Source organism: Nothobranchius furzeri, chromosome 8 (assembly GCF_043380555.1).
Source record: "Nothobranchius furzeri strain GRZ-AD chromosome 8, NfurGRZ-RIMD1, whole genome shotgun sequence".
Lineage (NCBI taxonomy): Eukaryota > Metazoa > Chordata > Actinopteri > Cyprinodontiformes > Nothobranchiidae > Nothobranchius > Nothobranchius furzeri.
In genome coordinates this window covers 47,274,413-47,298,412 of record NC_091748.1, presented here as the reverse complement: position 1 = coordinate 47,298,412, position 24,000 = coordinate 47,274,413, and the positions used below count along the sequence as shown (strand labels likewise).

The 24,000-nt window shown below is 41.8% G+C and overlaps 2 protein-coding genes across 4 annotated transcripts in view; both read left to right on the top strand.

The window, feature by feature from the left end:
* ralgps2 (Ral GEF with PH domain and SH3 binding motif 2) overlaps nt 1-1,307 on the top strand; it is a 98,376-nt gene extending 97,069 nt beyond the window's left edge. For all 3 annotated transcript variants that reach the window (XM_015971669.3, XM_015971670.3, XM_015971668.3), the window contains 3 exons: nt 517-622; nt 928-1,019; nt 1,100-1,307. In XM_015971669.3, the coding sequence (XP_015827155.1) occupies nt 517-622; nt 928-1,019; nt 1,100-1,129 (228 nt within the window). In that variant the 3' untranslated portion in view covers nt 1,130-1,307. The remainder of the gene's footprint in view (nt 1-516; nt 623-927; nt 1,020-1,099) is intronic.
* Nucleotides 1,308-6,131: 4,824 nt separating this feature from the next.
* The window catches only part of fam20b (FAM20B glycosaminoglycan xylosylkinase), a 20,775-nt gene continuing 2,906 nt past the window's right edge, over nt 6,132-24,000 (top strand). Inside the window, exons 1-7 of the mRNA XM_054730014.2 lie at nt 6,132-6,224; nt 7,553-7,886; nt 8,030-8,277; nt 8,358-8,444; nt 8,527-8,636; nt 14,489-14,660; nt 17,534-17,725. Of these exons, the coding sequence (XP_054585989.1) occupies nt 7,758-7,886; nt 8,030-8,277; nt 8,358-8,444; nt 8,527-8,636; nt 14,489-14,660; nt 17,534-17,725 (938 nt within the window). The 5' untranslated portion in view covers nt 6,132-6,224; nt 7,553-7,757. The remainder of the gene's footprint in view (nt 6,225-7,552; nt 7,887-8,029; nt 8,278-8,357; nt 8,445-8,526; nt 8,637-14,488; nt 14,661-17,533; nt 17,726-24,000) is intronic.

Here is a 24,000-nt window from a genome sequence, read left to right as displayed (position 1 = left end):
GGAACCCATTTTTCTTGCATTATTTGATGAAAAAAGTAACTAAGTAGTTATTTTTCAGGGTAGTTACTTTTTTATAATCTCATAACTTGGTAAGTAACTGAGTTACTTTTTTGACAAAGTAATCAGTAACTATAACTAATTACTTTTTAAAAGTAACATTCCCAACACTGCTTAGGACCCCATCAGTTTAATCATGATTCTGTTGGCTGAACGTCTCAGAGGTGGACATGGAGGAGAAATGGGTCTGTAGATGAGAAACGGGAATCAAAGAACAGGAAATGCAGAGCTGTTGTCTACATGTGCGAAGGGGGCTGTTTTCAGTCTGATGCAGCCAGGGGACAAACAGATGTTAACACTTACTGATTAATTGGAGCTGTGACATCACCGCAGCCCCGTGTGTCACTTCCAGGCTGATGAGAACCTCGTGAAGACATTTTCCTTCTGCTAAACAAAAATCACAGTAATCTGCCATAATGATGGATTTTATTAGAAACGTCATTATGTTCTTTCTTAAAGTTTAAATCCGCATCCAACAAGAGTGTGTGTGTGGTCGGTCTCATGGCCATGATGGCTGACGATCCAGAGCATCCCGATGTCTTCTTGTTGACCGACTCTGAGCATGGTGAGACACACACACACACACGCACGCACGCGTGCGCGCGTTTCATTAAAATGTTAGCTTGTCAAATGTTGCAGGTGCTGCCGCATTCGAACATTTCTTCCAGCTCAGACTTACCATAAAGGCTGCATGCTAGTCCTGGTTATCATTCCACGTGTAAATGAAAAGTTGTTGAAGGAAACAAACGCAATTACTTTCTGAATTCTTTCATTGCGAATGTTTTTTCTGCTCGACTAAGTCGGCAAAAGTCAAGCAGAAATTTGTTGGGAGAGAAGAAAACCTCCATAATTTAAATGTCTGTTTCCTAGGTAACACCTACAAGTACCAGGCAGGAAACAGGATGAATGCTTTGCTCTGGTTTAAACATCTGAGTGCTGCTTGTCAGAGGAATAGGCAACAGGTAGAAACACACACACACACGCACACGTGCATAAGAGAGTGAGTGTCTTAAGTTCACCCACATCTACTTTATTTGTTCAGGTGCCAGCAAATCTGATGTCATTTGAGTGACCGTAAAAAAGAGAGGGGCGAGGCGAGAGATGAGGAGGATGAGGACGAGCACCGACTCAGTAGTGGAAGCTTTCACTGCCATGAGCCCCAACAGCTGATTCTCCGACTCTCACCCCAACCTCACTCCAACCTCACCTGCCACCACTGCCTTAACCAGAGTTCCTAGTGTGTGTGTGTGTGTGTGTGTGTGTGTGTGTGTGTGTGTGTGTGTGTGTGTGTGTGTGTGTGTGTGTGTGTGTGTGTGTGTGTGTGTGTGTGTGTGTGTGTGTGTGTGTGTGACTGAGTGAGTGAGTGTGAGCAGGTCTGTGTGGATAGAAGCTTTTGGATGTTTTGACCACTAAACAAGGAGCCGCACCACTGCTGTTGTCTCTCTGAGTGTCTTTTCAGCGCTTCAGTGGAGCCCAGATGTTTTTCCTCACCTTCAGACTGCCCCTGTAGCGACGGGGACAATCTCTTTCACTTTTTTTTTTTTTAAATGAAGGGGCAAACTATTTTAATTCACTCCCCCCTTCATTGCGCTCAAATGTAGGATCTCCATCTCTCACTCTGATGGAAACTCAGTCCCAGCATGACCAACCAGTTGGAGGTCGGATGGTTGTGGAGCGCCTGCTCACTTGCTCGTCCACACTTTATCACTCTCTTTAATTATTTGCATCTGCTCGAAGTGGAAGAATAAGTTCCTTGAACCGTGCTCCCACAAAGCTTTTATTGTATCCTTGTGAACGTAAGGGCTCTGATTCGCCGTCAGTTCCAGCAGAAATGATTCCCACTTTTCCTGAATGTGTCAAGTCTTTAAAACAGAATCTATCCCTCTGTTTGTCACTTGATGAATTTACTGTGTGCGTGCACGCGTGTTTGTACAGCTGCGTGTGACGAGTTGGAGGTGTTGGTCTGAGTTTCCACAGTGGTACAGTAATCCCAGATTCTAAGCTAAGTTGCGTAGATGGATGGACAAACACCTTTCAAGTCCTTTTTGTTGTCGTTTGTTTTTTCTGTTGCCCTGCATCAGCTGATGGACGCCAGGCTGGGCTCACTGGACTTGCACATACAAAACACTAAAGACTTGAAACTGTGAAAAAGTCTGAAATGGAAAGCAACAAAAACTCATAATTCACAATTTGATCTCCTCTGTTTTCCGTTTGGATGTTGAAGCAGACACTCGCATCTTACCTGGAGCCACAGTGTCTCTTTGTCTTTGTTTACTTTTTTCCTTTCTTTTCTTGCGGGAGCGACGGTACAGTTCACAGTATTACCATGTAGTTGATGATTGCACAAGAATTTCAGTTTGTCTGTTACATGTAGATGTTAGTTTTTGTGTGTTTATTATTTTGAATGGTTATTTAACCTATGGATCTAGATTTTTGTTGTTATAAAAGTGAAGAGTTTGCCCCTTTTATCATGACTGCGACGTTTTAGGCCTCAAAGTTGTTAAATAGCATAAGCACCTTGGTAGGAATTAGTGCCAAGTTACTTTAGCGTAGCTGTTTTGTTTCTTCAGGTCGATGAAACATTAGGAGGAGAGTCAAAGTGTGATTAGGTGTGCCACTTAAAGACTGTTGCCAGGTGTTTTTGTGAAAACATGAGCAATAGGCTGGTACAAAAACTTATGGGAGGCTTTATTTAGCAATAAAAAGAATGACTCAGCTTTATAAAAAAAAAAGGCTGTTTACATTGTGTGTTTACACAATCCTTTGCTTAATTCCTTCACAGCTTAGCATTTGCTGTATTATTGGGAAATGGATTATGAATTTGTTCTGTCACTGAGTTACTTTAAACTCTGAGTTTTGTTATAAAGCAGTTAGTGGGGCATGATGGGAGCAGCAGGTGAACATTTTCATTTTTACAGTACAGATTTTCTCTCTATTGTGCATTAGATTGTCCTTTTTTACTAAGTAAAGCTCCTAAACCTCTGCTGATGCTTTAAACTCCTCAGAAAAACACTCTGTACCTCCTAACAATCCAGACTATACAAAGTCCAGAGAATCGGATCAATCTGAAGAGGTGTACAGTTGCCTGTGTGGAGACGAGGTAGTGGACAAACCTGTGGAAAAACCGAGGAAGCCAAAGACAGGCCTGTGTAATGTGACAGTCGCTGAAAGTACGAGTGTATGTATTTGGATGCCTGTGCATACTTCTCTATTTTTTTAATGCAATGTAATCCAAGCCAGATTAGACTATCCCCTCGAGGCTGCCGTCACTGCTGAGCAGTGGGGGGTCGACCAGCTACCCGATCTCCTGTGTGAGTGACGGCAATCTCACGCTACAACTCAACTCTTGTGTTGCACTGGAAGTGAGAAGAAAGGACTTTTCAGCTCACACCGAGTGGAAGAGAGACTGCTCGGAGCGCTAGAAGCTAGCTAAGGAAGCGGATCGGTGTTTGGTTTCTGCCGGACAGCTAAAGGGACAACGAGGGTTAGATGGGATGACGCTGTTCGTAACGAGTGGTTGAGAGACGGTTTAACCGTGTTTAACCACAAATGCTGGTTCAGTCCTGCCCAACCAGCTGTTGTATTCCAAGTCGGGATTAGAAGGAATCAGTTTGAGACTCTGCAGAAAGGACTGTGAGCAGGAGTAGCTGGGATGCATTTAAAATAAAAAAACGTGACAGCCATCACATTTGCTTTTCTTTGCATTTGCTTTATCTGATGCTGATCGACAATGATGAAAGAAACGTACTCTATGTAATCAGCGTGGGTTCCAGAGTTTGAAGTTTTCTACTTTACCAGAGCAGAGAAGTGCTTCGAGTGTAACGTTTATTTTCTTGAGGGTTCCAGATCACGTCGAGCACTTTTTTGTGACACTTGTCTTGCTGTTACATGGGTTTACTTGTTTGTTTGTTTTTTCACTTTGAGGGCAGCGTTTGGCCAAAAGGATGATGAAAATAGAAAATTGGGACATATTTGTCTTGGATTTTGAGCCAAATCACTTTGAACAAAACTGCTCCTTGATCTTTATTTTGGGTGAAAATAGAAAATGTAGGTGTTAAAACCTTAATTGTCATAAAGAAACGTGATTCCACGCTTTACAGTTTTCTGCTTTCCTAGCTTGCGTTTCCTTCACACTGACCATACTGTCTGCTAATGCACAATCTGTCTAACTTCTCCTGTGTTAATCGTTCTGCGTAAACACCTTCCTGATTCAGTCAGCAGTTCACACGTGTATCTCATCCAGAACCAGTGTTGGTGTGTTTTTGTTGTTTTTATTTTTTGTAACCTATGTGACCCTGTGCCACTTGTGCACCAGACAGGTATCATTCACTGTTTACCAAGGAAAAAGCAGCAGCCTCTGTTTGAGTTGTCATAGTAACAGAGGTGATGTGTCACTGACCTTTACCTGGCTTTGTGTGTGTCTATCATGACTGTGGTGAGCGCTGTGACCTCATCTTTGAGTGATGTGCTACCTCATGTGAAGACTAAGATCCAATAAACACTCTGACCTTTTTTTTAAATTTATCCACACTTCATCTTTGTGTGTTTGTGCTCATATTGTTAGTCTTTGTGTTATTTGGGAGTCATCTCCACATCGTTTTAAGCTGAGGATTATTGTGCTGGAAGTTCTTGATGGTGTGGCTTCATATAGTTTTACATACTTACATGCCATCCCACCTGATTACATTTATTGATTTGTTTTCTCTCCTCTCCTATAAATTAGAAAAAAAACTATTGAAGGCCAAATTTGTTTTGAAGTGTTTTAAGTTTCATGTAATTAAACGAATCTGAAATGTGCTAAATATAATTAATGGATTTTGTTTTGTTATAAGTGTCTTTTAAATCCCTTTATATATGGATAAACAAATTCTTACCTTTAAGAAAAAGTGGGACTCAGTCATGTAGCGACAGTATCTGTGATCTTTTTGTTACATTTACTAGTCTAAAATAACTGGAGCAAGCACAAAATGCAGTTTTAAAATTATTAAACGACAAAAGAGCTGTGAAAATAACACAATTATGGAAAACTAATTGTCCTCTTTTTCAACATAACCAGACTATTTGGACCTATCTCATATTTAGACTTGTTGGTTATGCAATTATGAATTCAGCTCTACCATAAAGTGTTATTTATTTATTTATTCACTTCAGACCATTCAAACAATTTAAAATCAAATGCAAAATAAACATTTCTTATCTCGAGAATTTAGAGATTCTTTGGTCCTTAAAGGGGAGTAGGGAGAAGCTCGAGGCTTTTCATTGCCCTCTCCCTCAACATCTTTCCATTTCCAAAATCCAAAATAAACATCTCTACACATACATCACAAACAAAATCAACAGGTAAAACTTAAACCCAGGGGTGTGATTACTGGTTAAAGGGAGACTAGGCAGTTTTGGCTTGATTTTAGCACCCCCTAGTGTCCGTTTAGTAGAACCGAAATCAACTCTTATCAGACTGCAGCACCAGGTATGTCGGCTACATTATTTTTGACAAGTCCAACAGACTGGACCGGCAAATGCCCAATTCTGGCCACAGAGGACAGTGAGGATCTGTATGACATTGAATTAACCCTGTAAGTCATTTACCCTGTATGGTCATTTTAGTACATACTGGCTCAAGAAAATTATTTAAAATTATGAAAAATTAGCTAAGTATCCCTTTTAAGTGGGAGTTACTTTTAGTGAGTCGGGTTGGTTTCAATAACTATTTCACTAATTATAAACTTTTTTTTCTGATTACTTGACTGACAATAAAATGTTGTATTATATATTTTAAAGTGTGATTAAAGTTTGAAGCATTACTAGGGTCAATGCTAGTTTTGATTACTGAGCTGAATGACCCTGACTCAGGAAACGAACCGGAAGTCTCTTTTTTTTTCAAAACTATTGAACATGGTGATAAGTATACAAACAAATTGCATACAAAATTGAACAAAGAAGATGAAACATATGCCAGGGGGTGCACTACATAAATGTTACACACATCCAAATAACTTATAGGTGGTGCACACCGGAAGTCTCTTCGCAGAGCTCTAACTCTGGTGAAACACCCCATCTGGTGGTCAACACCTGTCATTGCAGCAGGAGGACGTGTTTAGGAAGTGGACACGAAGGTGGAGCGGAGAAGGAATCGGAGGAAAGGGCGGAGGAAAAAGCCACCGAGTGCTGTGAGAAATAATGACAGTGACTTAGCACTCAGCCAATTTATTTCACTTAGCGTTCGCATTTCCGGACTTTACAGAAAACCAGTGGTCATATTTTTGTGTAACGAAGAGCGTGAGGCCAAAAATGTAAGTGAGCCTGGTGGGTAGACACGGCAGACCCGCCGCTAACGGTTACTGTAGCTAACAGCAAGGTGTACAGCGGTCTGCTAGGCAGTTAGCTGTGCTCAGGAGGATGCGAGAATGTCACGGGACTTTTATTGATCCGATGGGGCAAATAACGTGGGACCAGTGATCGTAGAAAGCGGTATGTGTCGCCTTTTAACTGGTTCTGTGTAGTCTGAGCTACACGATCGCTTTTCCTGTCGTGTTGAAGAAGCAGCATCATAAAAGATCGATTGTTAAGAAGTGTTTGCCTGCGTGGCTGAAACCGGAGTCCTTTCACCAGTGTTTTGATTTCCCTTTAGTAAACACAGAACTGGTATCTTTTTATGGCAGGCTGATGGAACACCTGGATCCTTTTAGCCATAGTTGCATAAGCCTCAGGTAGCAGCGGGTAAATAAACTACCTCGTTATTTGTCCGGCGTAGAGTGTTGCTGTCCTCTTTGGTGGGTAACACCAGGTATTTCACTGCGGCTTTTGGTGCTCTTGTTTGCATCGCAGCAGGACAACGTGGCCATCATTTGATCAGTGAGAGCAGGCGGGATCAGATCTGGGCTCATCCTGGCGTTGGTACAGAGGTTCTGACCCAAAGAGGTGCCAGTGTCCAAAATGTGTCTCCACAGCTTACCACGTATCCAAACCGCACTTTAGAACAAAGAAACCGATAACAAATGTGAGTTTAATGCTTGAGACGTTTACTGTTGAGTTGCACCACAGTGGTACTGTAGAGCCACGTTAAAGACCACATTTAAGTCTTTTCTTGCTTCGTGATTTCAGTTTTTGGCCTCTTATTTCACTTTTTAAATTTCAACAACGGTCTGATTTATTTACTGTGAAAAATAAAACCTGCACAGTGAACCAAAAGTTGCCTGAATAACTGAGCAGGATTGATTCTGTGTGGTAATTAGACATATTCAAAGGTTCCACATCATTATCCTTTCATTTAAAAAAAGAATAACGTAAATTTCCTAATTTTTTTAATTTATTTCCCAAACTAGGTTATATACTGGGCAGGCTTCAGTCGAGCTGCAGAACTGGGTCGTCTCCTACCCTCAGGAGTGGAACAACCCAGAGGGGCACTGATCAATGTTATTGATAGCACAAATGTTTTATATATTTTTACCCTGGTCCAGGTTGTCTCAAGTTTTTTTTATTTCTCTTTTCTCCTTAGACTTTGCAGGTAAAGAGAGTTTTATCCAAACTCTCCACCTGCAGGTAAAAGGCAGCAACCCCATCTCTGTTAGAAGAGTTCCTCCTCTTGGGACGAGCAGGGGACATTGAGCTCCAGAGGCCATGCGTCAAGGGTGAGTGGTGGTCGCTTCAGGGGACACACACAGCATCAGGCGAGGAGGCAGTCTGGGCCGGTCCGTGTGGAGATGAAGCTCAAACAGCGCTTGGTAGTGCTGTGTGCCGTGCTCCTTCTCCTGGGCCTGGCCAAGATCTTCCTGCTGGATGGAGGTGAAGGATCTGCAGCCAGCCGGCGGGACCTCAGAGCCTTTCGTAAGGTCAGCACCGGTCCACTACGTCCGTTCTAGCTGCGCTTAAATACCGATGAATAAAAGCAACACACAACTGCTCGAGAAAGTGTTCTATAGTTAAAATACTTCTAATTATGTAAGTTCCAAGTGTTGATGGTGTGCTCTAACAGATGGAAGCTGGTCTTTCTCTCCCTCGAGGAGCTCACCTTACCCACACTCTCCAGTCCCCATGGGAGATAGCGAGCCAGTGGGTGGGCCCCAGAGAGGTGTACCCTGAAGAGACCCCTGAGCTGGCTGCTGTGCTCACCTCCCTGAGCTCCGTCAGGATAGAACGGGCTGACGTGGGCTACAAGGGCACGCAGCTCAAAGCCCTGTTGGTGCTGGACGGAGGACAGAAAGTAGTCTTCAAACCCAAGAGGTCAGACATTTAAACGTGTCCCTCATTTTTATTCTGAAGGATTTTCTTTTTCCCATTCTTTTTGTTCTTTTCTTGCTCAGATACAGCAGGGACTATGTGGTTGAAGGAGAACCGTATGCAGGTTATGACAGACACAATGCAGAGGTGGCGGCTTTTCACCTGGACAGGTGTGCAAAACACCCTCCTCCTCAGGTCTGCTACTGTTGTGTAAAGTGTTGAAAAGTTCTCGTTTCCCACCTTTGTTGTCAGGATTCTGGGGTTCAGGAGGGCCCCTCTGGTGGTGGGGCGCTACGTCAACCTGCGAACAGAGATCAAGCCTGTGGCCACCGATCAGCTGCTCAACACGTTTCTCATGCAGGGTGAGTTCAACTCTCCTCTCAGATCTCGACTGGGTGAACCCCCGTCCTGTGATTTCTCACCCTGAGCTCAGTTTTACCTCTGACGAGTGCGGTATTCATCTCGCTTTGTTAAGCCTGATTTATGCTTCTCCGTCTGCGTCAGTGCGGAGACACGCAACGCCATTATCCGTCCTTGCGTAGGGCTCCGGTAGGCACGCAAGTACGTACGGAGTCGAGCCCACTTTTTTAAACATCCGTCGAACAAGACTGATTACGCAAGCTTGTGATTGGTCAGGACGCCGCTGTTGTTTACAGCGCCGCCATTGCAAAGAGAGCCGAGGATAACTAGCGGCAGACACGGAGAAGCTTGAAGAATGCCTCGCGAAAAAACTCTAAAATTATGAACGTTTCATCCTCCCGTGACTGGAGGAGTGAAAAGACGCGCAGCAAGCGTTTTATTTGTGGACGGAAATGACAGGAAACGTGGGTTTAGAGGTGGGGAGCGCATGAAGTGGTGGAGGAGAATGAGAGACAAATATCTCCGTGTTAAAAGTCTCTTATATACACAAAAAACACAATATAAACACACTATCTTGGACCGATACATGACAGGATACCACAGAACAGCGCTACGCCCTCTGCTGTCCTGCCGGGGAATTGCTTTGCAACACTCTCCAGGAGACGGAGAAGTATGAGAGCAAAACGCTTCCGTCAATCCGTGAGTGTCTGTCCCTTGCGGAGCTGACGGAGAAGCATAAACCAGGCTTTAGTCGCCCAGGAAACACCCCGTCAGGTTTGATTAAGGTGTGGCGTTGTTGATGCTCTTCAGATCATACCCACACATGACGTTTAACGCCCTGCTAGCTGGGCTCTGACTATCCGTGGTACCAATAAGTCAACCCTACTTGTACTTATCATCCGTTGTGCCACTCTCCCTACCTCTAAACCCATGCATGTGCTCGCAACATAAGAATAATTCCTAAATATTTATTAGCAAATAGGATAATAACCAAAAACTACATGTTGGACCGGTCTGGGCGTAGCACCCTGTACATCAACAACACAATTCCACATTTCTGTCTTGACGCTCGTCATCATGGCTGAAGTATTTCAAGCCTGTGAGGATCGATGTGTACAGGTCTGACACGCCCTGATAAATATGAGTCAGGATCAGTGAAACCAGCCGGGCCTGATCTGCCACTGAAACATGTTAATATGTTGAGCTAACTGAAGTGTGAGAAAATAATCTGACTCATTTATGTGAAGAAGAACTTACTGAAAACACTAAAATATGTCTGGATTTAAAAGTAGCAAATTTAAAGTTTCAGTTGTATTCTGCAAAGTACATTAAAGCCGTTTTAGGTCGTGTATTCAGGTTGGGCGATTAGACGAGTTCTACATAAGGCGATAGGCCAGGCTCTTCAGGATCATTTTTTATGAGCGATATTTTCTATAGTGGTGAATTAGTCTCGCAGATGGGACATTGCAAACATTTGTTCTTTGTGTGTGTAGACATTACACATCATCTGGACGCTAAGATTCTTGCGATCACGACGATGCTCTGCCCGGCCAAAAACATAGTTGCCACCCAAAAGAAAAACGGTCATACACTCCAATAATTTGTTGGACCGCCTTTAGCTTTGATTACATATGCATTCACTGTAGCATTGTTTCGATGAGTTACTGCAACGTCACAAGATCTATTTCCATCCAGTGATGCATTAATGTTTCAACAAGATCTGCATTGATCATGGTAGAGTCTGACTGCTGCACAAAGCCTTCTCCAGAACATCCTAAGATTCTCAATGGGATTAAGGTCTACTCTGGACTAGGGCTGCACAATACATCGAAAATTATCGTCATCGGGATAACAGGACGTGCGATAGGTCCATCGCAAAACACGGCAAAAACAGCGATAAATGTTTGGTTCAAACATTTCCATCCGTGTCATACATCAACTTTTTGTAAACCAACTCTGTTTTTTACGCAGAAGTATTATTTGACCAATCAAATGTAGTCCTTCTGATATGCGGCCAATCAGATGGGTCCCTTCACGTAATACGCCCGCCCCCTACGTAGACCCTTTTGGAAAGCAACACCCGAACAGAGTTAGCGGCGCCGTTCCCTTGTTCGTCATGCTGGCTCAGAGCAACGAACGCACTTTGTGCTGAGGTTTCTGGATTCAGCGCTGCTTTCAAACGTGAACGTGAGTCCGCTCGGTGTCGTTAATCATTTTTACCGGGCTGACTCCGACACGTGCCGGTGAACCAACCCACCTTCATGTCGCTAGTGTTAGCCCCAGGCTCCGGTTAGCTTCCAGCTAAAAGGCTACAGCACTCTCCTCCCAGTCCCACCCTGCTAAAGAGGGCCTGGAAAAGTTCCCCCACACATCAAAGTGATTTTTCATTTATGAGCTTTTATAACCTTGTTAATCAGGATAGTTGATTTGCTGCTGCACATAAACTGTCAGTCAGAAGCTCTGCTAGCCGGTTAGCTTAAGAGGAGCTAGTTCAATTTGTTAGCTTGTTATCAGAATCATAGTTGCAGTTTCATCATCTGAGCTGCTTTTTAAGATCTAGGTAAACTTGTTCAATTTGGGGTTAAAAACAAACGTTTTCACATATTTTCCATGTAGTTTTTTTGCCAGTTCCTCTTCTGAAAGGTAGACAATTGTTTTTCTCTTTCCCTCAGAAAATCTTAATATTCTCCTAGTTTGGCCCAGCACAGTTCACTTCCCAGTTACAGCAACAGCCTTATATCATAACCACATAAGTGGAGAAAATGTTCAGTAGCAATGAGAGAATTTGCTGTTGCATGTTAGTGATGTTAACTATTATTTAACATTTAAACTTATTTTCTGATTGTTTTTATTTATTCAAAAACCCTGGTAAGGGATGTTTTTCTGTATTTGGAGCATCAGAAAAAGTTTTATAGTGGTGGTGATGTTTTAAAGTCACTGAGAAGCTGCATGCATGCAGTTTGTTGTTTTGCTGCTAATACAGTAGCAGGTGCAGCTGCTAATACAGTAGCAGGTGCAGCTGCTAATACAGTAGCAGGTGCAGCTGCATGTTTTTGCAATAAAAATGTTATGTTGTAATGGAATTCATGCATTAGTTTTTGTTTGCTTTGAACCCAGAGCAGACGTCACACGCCAGACGACATCAACACTGCACACTTTAGTATTTGTTCATTTATCGTGAGTAATATCGAATATTGCAGGTTTTCCTAATATCGTGCAGCCCTAGTCTGGACTCTGTGGTGGCCGATCCATGTGTGAAAATGATGTCTCATGCTCCCTGAACCACTCTTTGAATGGGTCCTGACATTGTCATCTTGGAATATGCCAGTGCCATCAGGGAAGATGGAATAATCAGGGGCCTCATTTATCAAGCTTGCTTACGCACAAAACGGGGTCGGAAAACTGTGTAAGCAACTTTCCACGCAAACTTTGGGATTTATGAAAGAAAACGTAGCGGAAAACTGTGCACAACTTTAAGTTGACTAAGGACCTGGCTTACGCACATTTTGGACATGGAGAGCACCTGCAGTGCTGCTGCTGAGAAGGATAAAGTTATGAAATCCTGCAGCATCATCACTTGCACTGCTTCGTTTTCACACAGAACAAGACCCCCCCCCCCCCCACCCCACCCACACACACACACACACACACACACACACAGCCTGAAGCACAGAATACAGAATGCAGAATATCAGCAGGGGGACAGATTGAGACAGAATGTCATGCGTCTGTGACAGTGACCCAATTGATCATGTGCCCTGGCTAGTTGAACAGGGGAGATCTCCGTTTGGCTGCCTGGTTAGCGCGCGTGACTTTCACCTGGGAGTCTGGGGATCAATTCCCGATTGGACCTTTGTTTTTTTAATATCTGCCACAGATCTCTCTGAAGAATTCACAGCATTGACGGCTTCAGCAACGCTGTGCCACTCCGTGGATTTTCTCTTATTTGTTTTGCAAAAGCACTTCCTTTCATTTCTCCACCTCACCCACAGGTACCTCAATTTCTGCTTCTGTGAAATTGCGCTTCCTTGATCTGCCTTGATCTACGGTCGCCATGTCATTGGCGGAGCGCTGCAACAGCCGGCTTATGTATATGCATGAGATCCACAAGGCACTTTGCATTGACTATTTATGGCAGTAAGTGGGCGTGGTGAGGGCGGGATGTGACTTAAATGCAGCTGAGAAACATTCTCGTTAGTCTCCGATTTATGAAGTGGAGATTGCGTGCTGCTGTGCATACTCCATGTTTGATAGATCACAAACATGCTTGGCGTAAGTAATTTTTTTTGCTGAGCTCAAGTACAGTTTTAGTAAGGATTCTACGCCATGTTTGACAAATGAGACCCCCTGGTCATTCAGTATATTCAGGTAGTCAGCTGACCTCATTCATAGAGCACATCCTGTTGATGAACCTAGACCTGACAAACTGCAGCAACCCCAGATCATAGCACTGCCCCCACAGGCTTGTACAGTAGGCACTTGGTATGATGGGTGCATCGCTTCAAAATCTTCTGACTTCAGAAGCATAAATGTCAGTGTGGCCATAACAAGATATTAATACCAGATATCAGTATTGGCCTAAAATTTCATGCTGGTGCATTCTACACAGTGGTTCAGTCCCAATTCATTGAGTTTGCTTCTCATTGAGCGTGTGGATATGCTCTTACTTTGGCTATTAAACATAGAAGGTGAGCGCGTAAACAAACACTAGCGTCAATGGCTATTCTTCCAAGTACAACCAATACACGTCAATACCGCCGCCAGAGTGCATTTCGTGCGGAAAACATGGCGTCCTACATATGTCAAAAATGTACTAAATATTATAGATTTATAAATAAACAGCAATATTTTGTGTGTTTCTAACAACAAAGTTTGGTACAACAGAAGAATTGTGGCTTATTAGGGCATACACGTCCTCTTAGCCAGAGTTCCTTTTAAGCAATCGGAGCCCTCCACGCGTAATCCAACAGCACTGATTCAGGTGCTGCACAGAAGGACATAAGACCAACAGGATAGCGGGGTTGGAGCATTTGGGTCAGTTTAACATTTCATTATTAGACTAACGCTACTAGATATGTCCTGCTCAGAGTTCTTATGAAAACACATGTAGTGTTGAAACGTTAGCTCTTGCTCTAATAATGAAATGTAAAACGGACCACAGTGCTCCAGCTATCTTGTGGATATTAAAACAAGTTAGAAATATAACTGGGATGCAGAGGCAGGCATGTAAAAAGACAACAAAAACTTAGACATGCACTGATTGTGGTTTTGAAGTCGGATACCAGTTTTTAATTCTTCTATAACTCTGACCCACCTATATCAACTTATCTCTGAAAACTGTGGAACTGAAACCTTTTTTTGTGTTTTCTTATCAACTTTGGAAGGACTAACCTCCACATTTCTATTATGGTGACCTTGGCTATTTGAATCATCAGCTGATGTTTGGTTTGGTATATTTCTAGGTGTGACATTTTGTTTCTAACAAACCCACCATGACTCATTCCTCTCACAGCTCCGTGTTCTGCAGTTTGCATTTTTGGCCAAAGGCAAACCAACCTTCATGGTGATAAACACTGTTAGGTTACACAGTTGTGTCATTGACAGATTTGGGTTTTTTTGTTTTTTAGAGTTTGTTCTCCTAAGAGCAAATGACCCAAAAGTAAATGTAGTCATGCACCGATATTTGATTTAATCACTGTGGATCTCCAAACATGAACATCTGCCCTTTACTTACTGACCTGCTGAATTATTCCTGCTTAGTTAGAATTTCCCACATCATGTCAGCAGGCTTTTTTTTCTGCTAAAGCCCAAAACATCAGAGATTTCTGTACATCCCTATTGCTCCTCTGTTTAGGTAACAACACGTGTTTCTATGGGAAGTGTTACTACTGCCGGGAGACGGAGCCGGCGTGTGCAGAGGGAGAGATGATGGAGGGGTCGTTGACGCTTTGGCTGCCTGACGTCTGGCCTCTGCAGAAGCACAGACATCCATGGGGACGCACGTACAGAGAGGGGAAATTAGCCAGGTGTGTGTGTGCATGTCTAAAAGAATGTTTGCTACTGTTTTTGTGAATACCAGATTTTAAAGTGACAGAAAATCCTCTGAGATGAGTAAAATGTGGTTTGGTGATTAGATGCAAATGTCAGGGCTGAATCTGACAGACCAGGGGCCTCATTTATCAAGCTTGCTTACGCACAAAATGGGGTCGGAAAACTGCGTAAGTAACTTTCCACGCAAACGTTGGGATTTATGAAAGAAAACGTAGAGGAAAACTGTGCACAACTTTAAGTTGACTAAGGACCTGGCTTACGAACATTTTGGACATGGAGAACACCTGCAGTGCTGCTGCTGAGAAGGATAGAATTATGAAATCCTGCAGCATTATCACTTGTACTGCTTCGTTTTCACACAGAACAAGACACCCCCCCCCCCCCCCCCCCCCCCCACACACACACACACACACACACACAGCCTGAAGCGCAGAATACGGAATGCAGAATATCAGCAGGGGGACAGATTGGGACAGAATGTCATGCGTCTGTGACAGTGTGTGTCTTGTCACTGTGACTCAACTGATCATGCGCCCTGGCTACTTAGACAAGGGAGATCTCCGTTTGTGTGACTGGTTAGCGCGCACAATTTTCACCTGGGAGTCTGGGGATCGAATCCCGATTGGACCTTTTTTTTATATCCGCCACAGATCTCTCTGAAGAACTCAGCATTGACGGCTTCAGCAACGTTGTGCCACTCCGTGGATTTTCTCTTATTTGTTTTGCAAAAGCACTTCCTTTCATTTCTCCACCTCACCCACAGGTACCTCAACTTCTGCTTGTGAAATAGCGCTTCCTTGATCTGCGGTCGTGATCGAAATGCTCGAACAAGCCGGCTTATGTATATGCATGAGATCCACAAGGCATTTCGCTTTGAATATTTATGGCAGTAAGTGGGCGTGTTGAGGGCGGGATGTGACTAAAAAGCAGCTGAGAGCCTTTCTCGTTAGTCTCTGATTCATGAAGCGGAGATTGCGTGCAGCTGTGCGTACTCCATGTTTGATAGATCACAAACTTACTTGGCATAAGTACTTTTTTTTGCTGAGTTTAAGTACATTTTTAATAAGGATTCTACGCAATGTTTGATGAATGAGACCCCAAGGATCTTATCTGGTCTGATCAGACTTTTACAGCCTAGAGCAAAAACTCTGTGAATGATTATTTAATTCTTATTCACTGGTTAATGAGAACTGTTTTTATAAGTGTGTTTTCTCTTGTCTATTCTTCATCAAAATGGATTTTTTATTAGGTCAGTTTCAGATGTTACTTTAAAGAGGACATGACTTTTGTTCTTGAGTTATAATGGTTCTTCTGTGGTCGACACTAAACATGTTTATGGAGGGTTTTTTTTTTTTTGCACTCCCATAAAGCAGTTGAAGCAATTTTAGTATATTCCACTTTCACTTTAAGAAAACAATCTGGATTTTGCCACGTCTGCTCTTCCCCCACTCAGGCTGCTATAAGCTGAGAAGCTCTGATATTTGGTAGGAGGTCCTGCACATGAAGGTGGTTCTATTCTACTGTCTCCATTTGTGACATCACAAATGAGAACTTTTTCTTTTATTTGTTCACATCCCCCCCCCCCACCCCCCACCCCCACCCCCGTGTCCTGTCTGGCTGTGAAGTAAACAGAATTGATGTCTGAATGCTGGTAACAAGCCTTACAGACACTCTCAGGTGGAGCATCAGAGCGTCTGCTTTTAATGTCACGCCTGATACTTAAAACTTTATTGTTATTGTTTTTGAATGCTTTGTAATTCCGACCAGACACGGAGACAGAGGTGAAAGAGAAAAAATGAGAACTTTTTCAAACAGCATTTTCTACATAAATAATTTCTAAAACCAAACACTGACAGAAAAACAAAGGGGCTTTATTCACATTCGGAGTGTTTACAAGGCAGCGGAGACTAACATGTAAACACAAACGGCTGCAGAAGCTGAATTTTACTTCATATGTCCCCTTTAAAGCTGCCATAAGTGGTAAATGGCCTGTATTTGTAGAGCGCCTTCTTAGGGTTCTACAACACCCTCCACCCCCCAAGGCACTTCACAGCACAATCCACCCATTCACACACACGTTCACATGCTGATGATGAGCTATAATGTAGCCACAGCTGCTCTGGGGCGCACTGACGGAAACAAGGCTGCTGAACGCAGGCGCCACCGGTCCCTCCGACCACCACCAGCAGGTGAGGCAGTTTAAGTGTCTTGCCCAAGGACACAACAGCAGCATTCTCTGGCGGGAGCCGGGATCGAACCTACAGCCTTCCAGTTACTGGACAACCTGCTCTATCTCCTGAGCTACTGCTGCCCCATAACAAAATTGGAAAACAAATTAGCTTAAAACATTTTTTCACGTTGCCTTTTCACATTTTAACATGAAAAAAAGGAATTAAGTGGTTCTCTTGCATTTGTCCTAAAACTTCTGCCAATAAAACCTTTTGGCTGAAAGCAACCACTGGACTGTCCAGTCGTCTGTCTTGCCGAATCCCCGCACTTCCCAGGGTCCTCCACTCCTTACATCATAGATGTGTGTGTCCCTGTGGGCAGGGCCCATCCATGCATGATAATGAGTGACTGGACTGCTCCACCGTCTGGGATCTTGATGGAACCAGACACCAATCAGAAAATTCTACTGGACTTTAGATGTTCTACTGTCTGTTGTTGTTGTTTTGTGAATAATTCTCTGTTAAAAAGTAATTTGATTTGATTCGTCCTTCAAAGGTTTGTCTCCCATCAGCATGACCTGAGGGAATGTCTGCTTCCTAAATCACAGCTGATAGCACTGCTTATGGTTGTAACCTGCTCTGGTCCTTGAAATCAAGCTGTGTGTTTGTTCACCAACCAGGTGGGAGTATGATGAAAGTTACTGTGAGGCGGTGAAGAAGATGCCCCCGTACGACGCCGGCCCGAGGCTGATGGATGTCATCGACACAGCCATTTTTGATTACCTGATCGGGAATGCCGATCGGCACCACTACGAGAGTTTTCAGGACGATGGAGGAGCCAGTATGCTCATCCTGCTCGACAACGCCAAAAGGTAACACCTGAATGAAAATTTGACAATAGACAGTCCCGGTGTGGTAACCTCGGACCTTGAAGATAATCTAACCCAGTCAGGATTATTTGTTTCTGATTAATCGTATTCTTGATTTCAGTTTTCACAGGAAGAAATGTTCTTTCGTTTTAGTTCAGTTCATTCAGTCAGTTCTTCATTCTAAAGAAAGGAAGTTGAGTTTGTTTTTCTCTTTTTTCCAGACTCAGTCAGCAGTTAGTCTCTTTTCTCGTTAGTTGTAAAGATTTCATGAAAATGTTATCAGAATATAATTATCAACATTTATAACCAAGACACATTTTTATTTTAACCATTTATGACTCTTAACAATCCACAATCAGAGTCTTTAAAAAAAAACTTAATCTAAAGGGATGTGCAGCAGTATTTATGTTGTTTTGGATAGTTGTTCGTCTCATAGGGGTGATGTGGGCATAAGTCAGGATTTAATTCAGTCCTGAGGGACATTTACTGAACTCTTCTGGTGGTAGGGAGATTTATTTTATCATGTTCAAGGACATTAACTTGTAAATGATAGCTCTGCTTTGCTTAATTATCAATGCCCTCTTAAAAAAAAAGTATATATATATATATGTGTATACATATATATATATATATATATATATATTTGTGTGTGCATGTATGTATGTATATATATATATATATATATTTGTGTGTGTGTGTGTATGTATATATATATATATATATATATATATATATATATATATATATATATATATATATATATATATATTTGTGTGTGTATGTATGTATATATATATATATATATATATATATTTGTGTGTGTATGTATGTGTATATATATATATATATATATATATATTTGTGTGTGTATGTATGTATATATATATATATATATATATATATTTGTGTGTGTATATATATATATATATATATACATACACACACACGTGTATACACACATATATATATATACACGTCTCACCTTTATATTAATATTGTTTTATTTGATGCACTCCACTTTGAACTGCACCAATCCAGCAACTGCTGCATTTTAATAACTAGTATTAAAGGAGCATGGGGCAGGATGAAGAAACGAAACTCATTAGCGACGCACTCGGCGCTGTGAGAAACTGCAGCCCGGCACGAGAGCGCGCACAAACTCTTCACTAGAAAAAAAAAAGTTACAGTGATGTACGGCCAGAGCGCGGCTCGAACAAGGCACCGTGTCGAGCGATGAAGTAAGTAACATTGTTACTTTAGTCTAATATTTGTAAAGTTCCATGACAACATTAGCATTTTAATTTAGCCATGACACTCGTGATGTAAAGCAAGTGCTCCTTCCTATGAAATATTCATAAGCCAGTTTTGTGACTGGCGAGCATGACAGTAACATGATGCTACTTTATTAGCATAAGGCTTTGTGGCTGCAGGTGATTTCTGATGTTTTTAGACCAATTACAGTTATTATTTTGCACTAAGCTTACTAACAAGCTAATGTTATTGTTTATACATCATGGAAGAACATCCAATTTCAAGTCACTGACATCATTTTTGAAACCAATTTCATTACAGGACAGGCATCACAACAATGTAAATAAGAACATAAATATCAATGTTTAGTTCAAAAATGTATCAAAATAAAATCATAATATCAACAAGACCTACAGGGTAATACAGTCATTTTTATCATTACTGTCATTGATTTTCAGGAATTCACATTGGAAGCAGTGATGGAAGACAGTTCAGATGGAGTGTGCCCGAGCCTGCCACAGACTTTGATGTGTCGTGGGAAAGTCTGAGACCAGGGGCTAAAGGAAAGGGGAGAGGAAAAGGTTGCTCCGAGGGTCGGGGAAGGACACGCTCAAGGGGTGAGGGCAGCAGGTTGAGGTCCAGAGCTCCTTCAAGAGGACCAGGGCGCCGGGGTAGGCAGCGAACAGCTTTCAAAGAAGAGGACCGAGACCGGCTTGCACAGCTGAGAGCTGCCAGTATAGCTGAGATGCAGGTTGGTTGTAGCCATTTGTGTAAAAAAATAAAATAAAATAATAGATGCCAAAAACGAAAACATCACTCACTGGAGATATGAATCTAGTCATGTAAACATATGCTCTTTAACTTCTAGACAGCTTTACAACACCTGAGCCAGGAGGAGAGAGATTATATTCTCGAGAGTGGTGACCCGTCTTCCAGGGGTGATGCTGGATAACCTGGAGTTTCGGCAAGAGACGCCAGGACACCGTCTTCCTGACTGAGGGCACCCTAACCCAAAAATCCAAACCGTTTATCTACAACTACAGTAGTTCCAAAACAGCACAATACCTCAAAATAACTTTAGCTGAAGACAGCATTTTCACCCAAAAATAAACAGTTTGTGCAGTATATTTATTTTTATTTATGTATAAAAAAGTTCTGTTATTTGCATTTGTACATAGTATTTTTTCTTAATTTCTAATAAATCTGTGTGCATGAAAGAAGTCATTCCTGTCTTTTGATGCTTCACGTAGCTGGGGCCTTTATGGAGAGGAGAACAGCAGCATTAGATCATACATCGATTACATGAGAATGCAATTCTGGAAACTCTCCAGTTCTGAAGTTGACCTGTAAAAAAACAAAAGCTACAACTTTATAGATTATTAGGAATCACACTTTTGATTGCCTTCTCACCCACAATTGTCATTTCTATATGTAAATTTTCAGCTTTGATATTGACACTTTAGCTTTTTTGCTTATGAAAATGTTATTAATATACCTAAAGGTCAGATTGGTGGCATCCTTCAACCAGCGTCTGTTGAACATGATTCGTTGAAGAGCCTCGTGTGGTGGAGATCCTGGCACCATGCCACGTTGCATCAAGTGGTCCATGGTCACATTTGCCACGGGTCCATTCATGCTTCCCTGTGACATGGTGAAGCACACCCACCCACATGTCCTAACAGAAAAAATAAGTTTTATTTGAAAACTTTACATGTGACAGAAGCGCTCACCAACAGAAACACGAGAGCTGGCACTATTATGAAAAGAAAGGTAATTATGTCAATGTGCATTGTTGTCTTGTTGTCCAAAAGATGTCACAATACTTACATTAAACATATCACGATGTTGTGCTTTCTGACAAATGTACCAAAATTGGTTGAAGATGTCCTTCAGCCACACAAGTAGGATGGAAATTGCCTTTAGGATCCCAGCCTGTGAACAAGGATAAAACAACAATTCCATCTTTTAGTTCTTTTTAAAACATAGAAGGGTTTTATTTACCTGCAACGTTTTGTTTGCGGCTGCAAACTTCGTCAGCATGACAAAGTTTTCATAACAGTTCTATTCTGTTATGAAAACAATAAATAAAAGTAGAATTAATATATTGTTTTAAGACTTTGGAGTTTAAAAAAAGAGTGTAGATAAGAATAGGGCTGGGAAATATGGCCTCAAATCTATATTGCGATATAATCTGAAGCATGTGCAGTAACGATATATATTGCGATATATTTTATCATCTGTTTATAGATGTCAAATTGACATGCTTTTAGATATCCTCATGTGGCAAATATATGCCACTTGAGGCATATAGGCCTCCTCCTCCGCCCACTCCATGCTTGCAGTCACCGCCATTCTGTTGTCCCATTGTCAGCAGGGTGCACATCTTAGTGACGTCATGTGTTATCACAATATCGCCGTATTGCGATATAGCCAAAAACTATCATTACCTGTTACAGACGTTGTCTGTTTTGTGGCCACAAGGTGGCCTCAGAGCTCCTACCTGTTCACCTGGCTCTAGCTGAGCCAGGTGTCGCTAATCTTCTCAGTCAGGGAGCTTCCTATAAAAGGCAGCTCCCTCTGTCATTCGAGGAGGGAAGCTTAGCAGAGGCCTGGTGTTAAAGCGAGTGTTCCTCTTTTTCCCTCCTAGCAAACCAGACGTTAAAGTCTTCGTTTTGATTACCTGTGTGGTACACTTCCTAGTAGCCAGAGCTCGTTTTTGTCTCCATTAGAATACTCGTTAAAGAGTTCAGCTCACCCTTTTGGTGTAGCCTTTTGTGTTTGTCTCATTCCTTTACTTTCCCGGATTAGTACCGGCGTTTTGTGTTTATTAATAGTATTGTTATTTACCCTGTATTGGATGATCCTTCTGTTTAGTATTGTTAATTCCCCAGTGGGACGTCCTTTTGGTTTTGTATTCATTTTGTCTTAGCCTGCATAAAGCAGTGTTTTTTAGTTAATAAACTCCTCTAAGAGAGTAAATCTTGGTTTTGTCCGGTAATTCACATATCTTTCTTTACGCCCCCTTTAACATCATCTCCTAGACGAGCTGGGGGCCGTAAAATTACCCAATTTTATATAATTTCTACCTTATATCGTTTATATTGCCCACCACTAGATAAGAAGACATTGCAACTCACACACTGTTGAGTAAGTTGTTTGCTTGGTCCTCATCAATTTGGACTGCATCCGTAGCTAGATCCATGGATTTGAAACTACAGACAACACAATAATATTTGTTGTAGGTAAAGATAAATACTGGAACTTACCTGAAATGGTACTGATTCTAAAGAGATAAATGTGGAGCCTAATACATCTGTCATTAATTATTTCTGCAAATAACAACAATCTGCTGTGAATTGACACTTCACAACATAAATATATATAATGACATATATTTGCTGAACTATTGTGTTTTTATCTTTTTTACACACAGTACAGCAGTAATTTCCTGCGTATATGGCAAGACTTCTCATGAACAAATTTACCTTTCTTCAAAAGGATCCAAATCTAGGTCATCAGCTAAGGCCTCAACACCAGCCATTAGAAAATCTTCCCTGTAAAGATAATGTCAGAAGTGTTTGGTGGTGTGATGTTAGTTCTGAACCAAGTGTGGATATGCAAGGTGTAATTTAATGTATGAAATATCATAGCACAAAAACGTGAATATTTGTTTTACAGAAAAGATACTAACCCCTCAGACACAGGTTCAGTTGGAGATAATCGATGCAACATTTTAGCTGCTGTTCGCTTACTGGGTGTTGAGGTTGACTGCACATTACCTCCCTGAATTGCGGTTTCAGGAGCCTGCTTCTCCTGGTAGCTGGAAAACACATTTTTAAACAAAAATGTCAACAAGTTGGTTGAGACTCTACACCTTCTGTTTACATAGATCAATAATGGCTAAGCTTCTTTACCTGTGGCACAACTAGTAATATGAAAATGCATGTCAGTCATAAAAAAAATTATTTATCATTTTCACAAACATATTTTATTCTGACCTACATTCAACTGGACAAATTTAGAAAAATAAATACAAACTTCTGCACAACTTTACTTTTAGTAAAACGTGTTGTTATGGCTGACTTATTATTTATTCTTATGTAGCACAGCAATAGCGCTAGGAAAATATATTCTTATGGGGTTCTGTTACACAAACCCCACGAACAACATTATCTACTGAAGTAACAGTCCTGCTTAGAGGTTGGACTGTAGATCAAATATGACATAATTCTAAAGACTCATCTTTGGTTTGGAAAATGTCCGTTCTCTTCTGTGGTACATACAAACCGTTAGCGTGATCACAGCTAACATGCTAACGCACGCTAGCTCCCTCCGGCTGATCGGTGACGTCATATAATCAAATCAAGCTCTGTTTACTTTTCTCGTCAGAATAAACGGAGCGTCCATTTATCTCCAAACACATGCGGCGTGTCGTCCACAAAACGTAGAAGTGATCTGATTACACCTTAGTTGCTTTTAGCTTTTTTAAACTGATCAGGAAGCCATATGCTAAACACCGTTAGCTTAGATAAGTTTCTTGTTCATCTGCACAAAGATTTGTTAGATTACCTAAATTAGCATTATCTAAATCCATAAGTTTTATTTTATTTTCTCAAATTGTGCAGATACAGCTCTGATATGTTTACCTACTCGTTACTGAGACCTACAGCAGAAATAAGGAGACCAACACTTACCTGGTCACTAGAAAATGAGCCATGTCCGCATCCTTTTTCAGGCACCAAATCCAGTTGAAGCAGCCTCCATTCTTCCAGAGCGTAACCAATAGATATTCGGGTCCCTGACCGACTTTTATCATATTTTCTTTTTGACTCTCGAGATGCCGCTGATAAAACCTTTTTCTTTGTTCCACTCTTTAGCGGGCTTTGAGTTGCGCTTGGTCGTTTGCTAGTTGTAGAATCCATTTCCAGGGTTCTTCCTCTTCTGTTTGAGGTTTTAACGTGGCTAGTAGTGAAAGACGCATTACCGCCACCTAGCAAGTGTTTTTCCGGGTTTGAACCTTGTCGAGA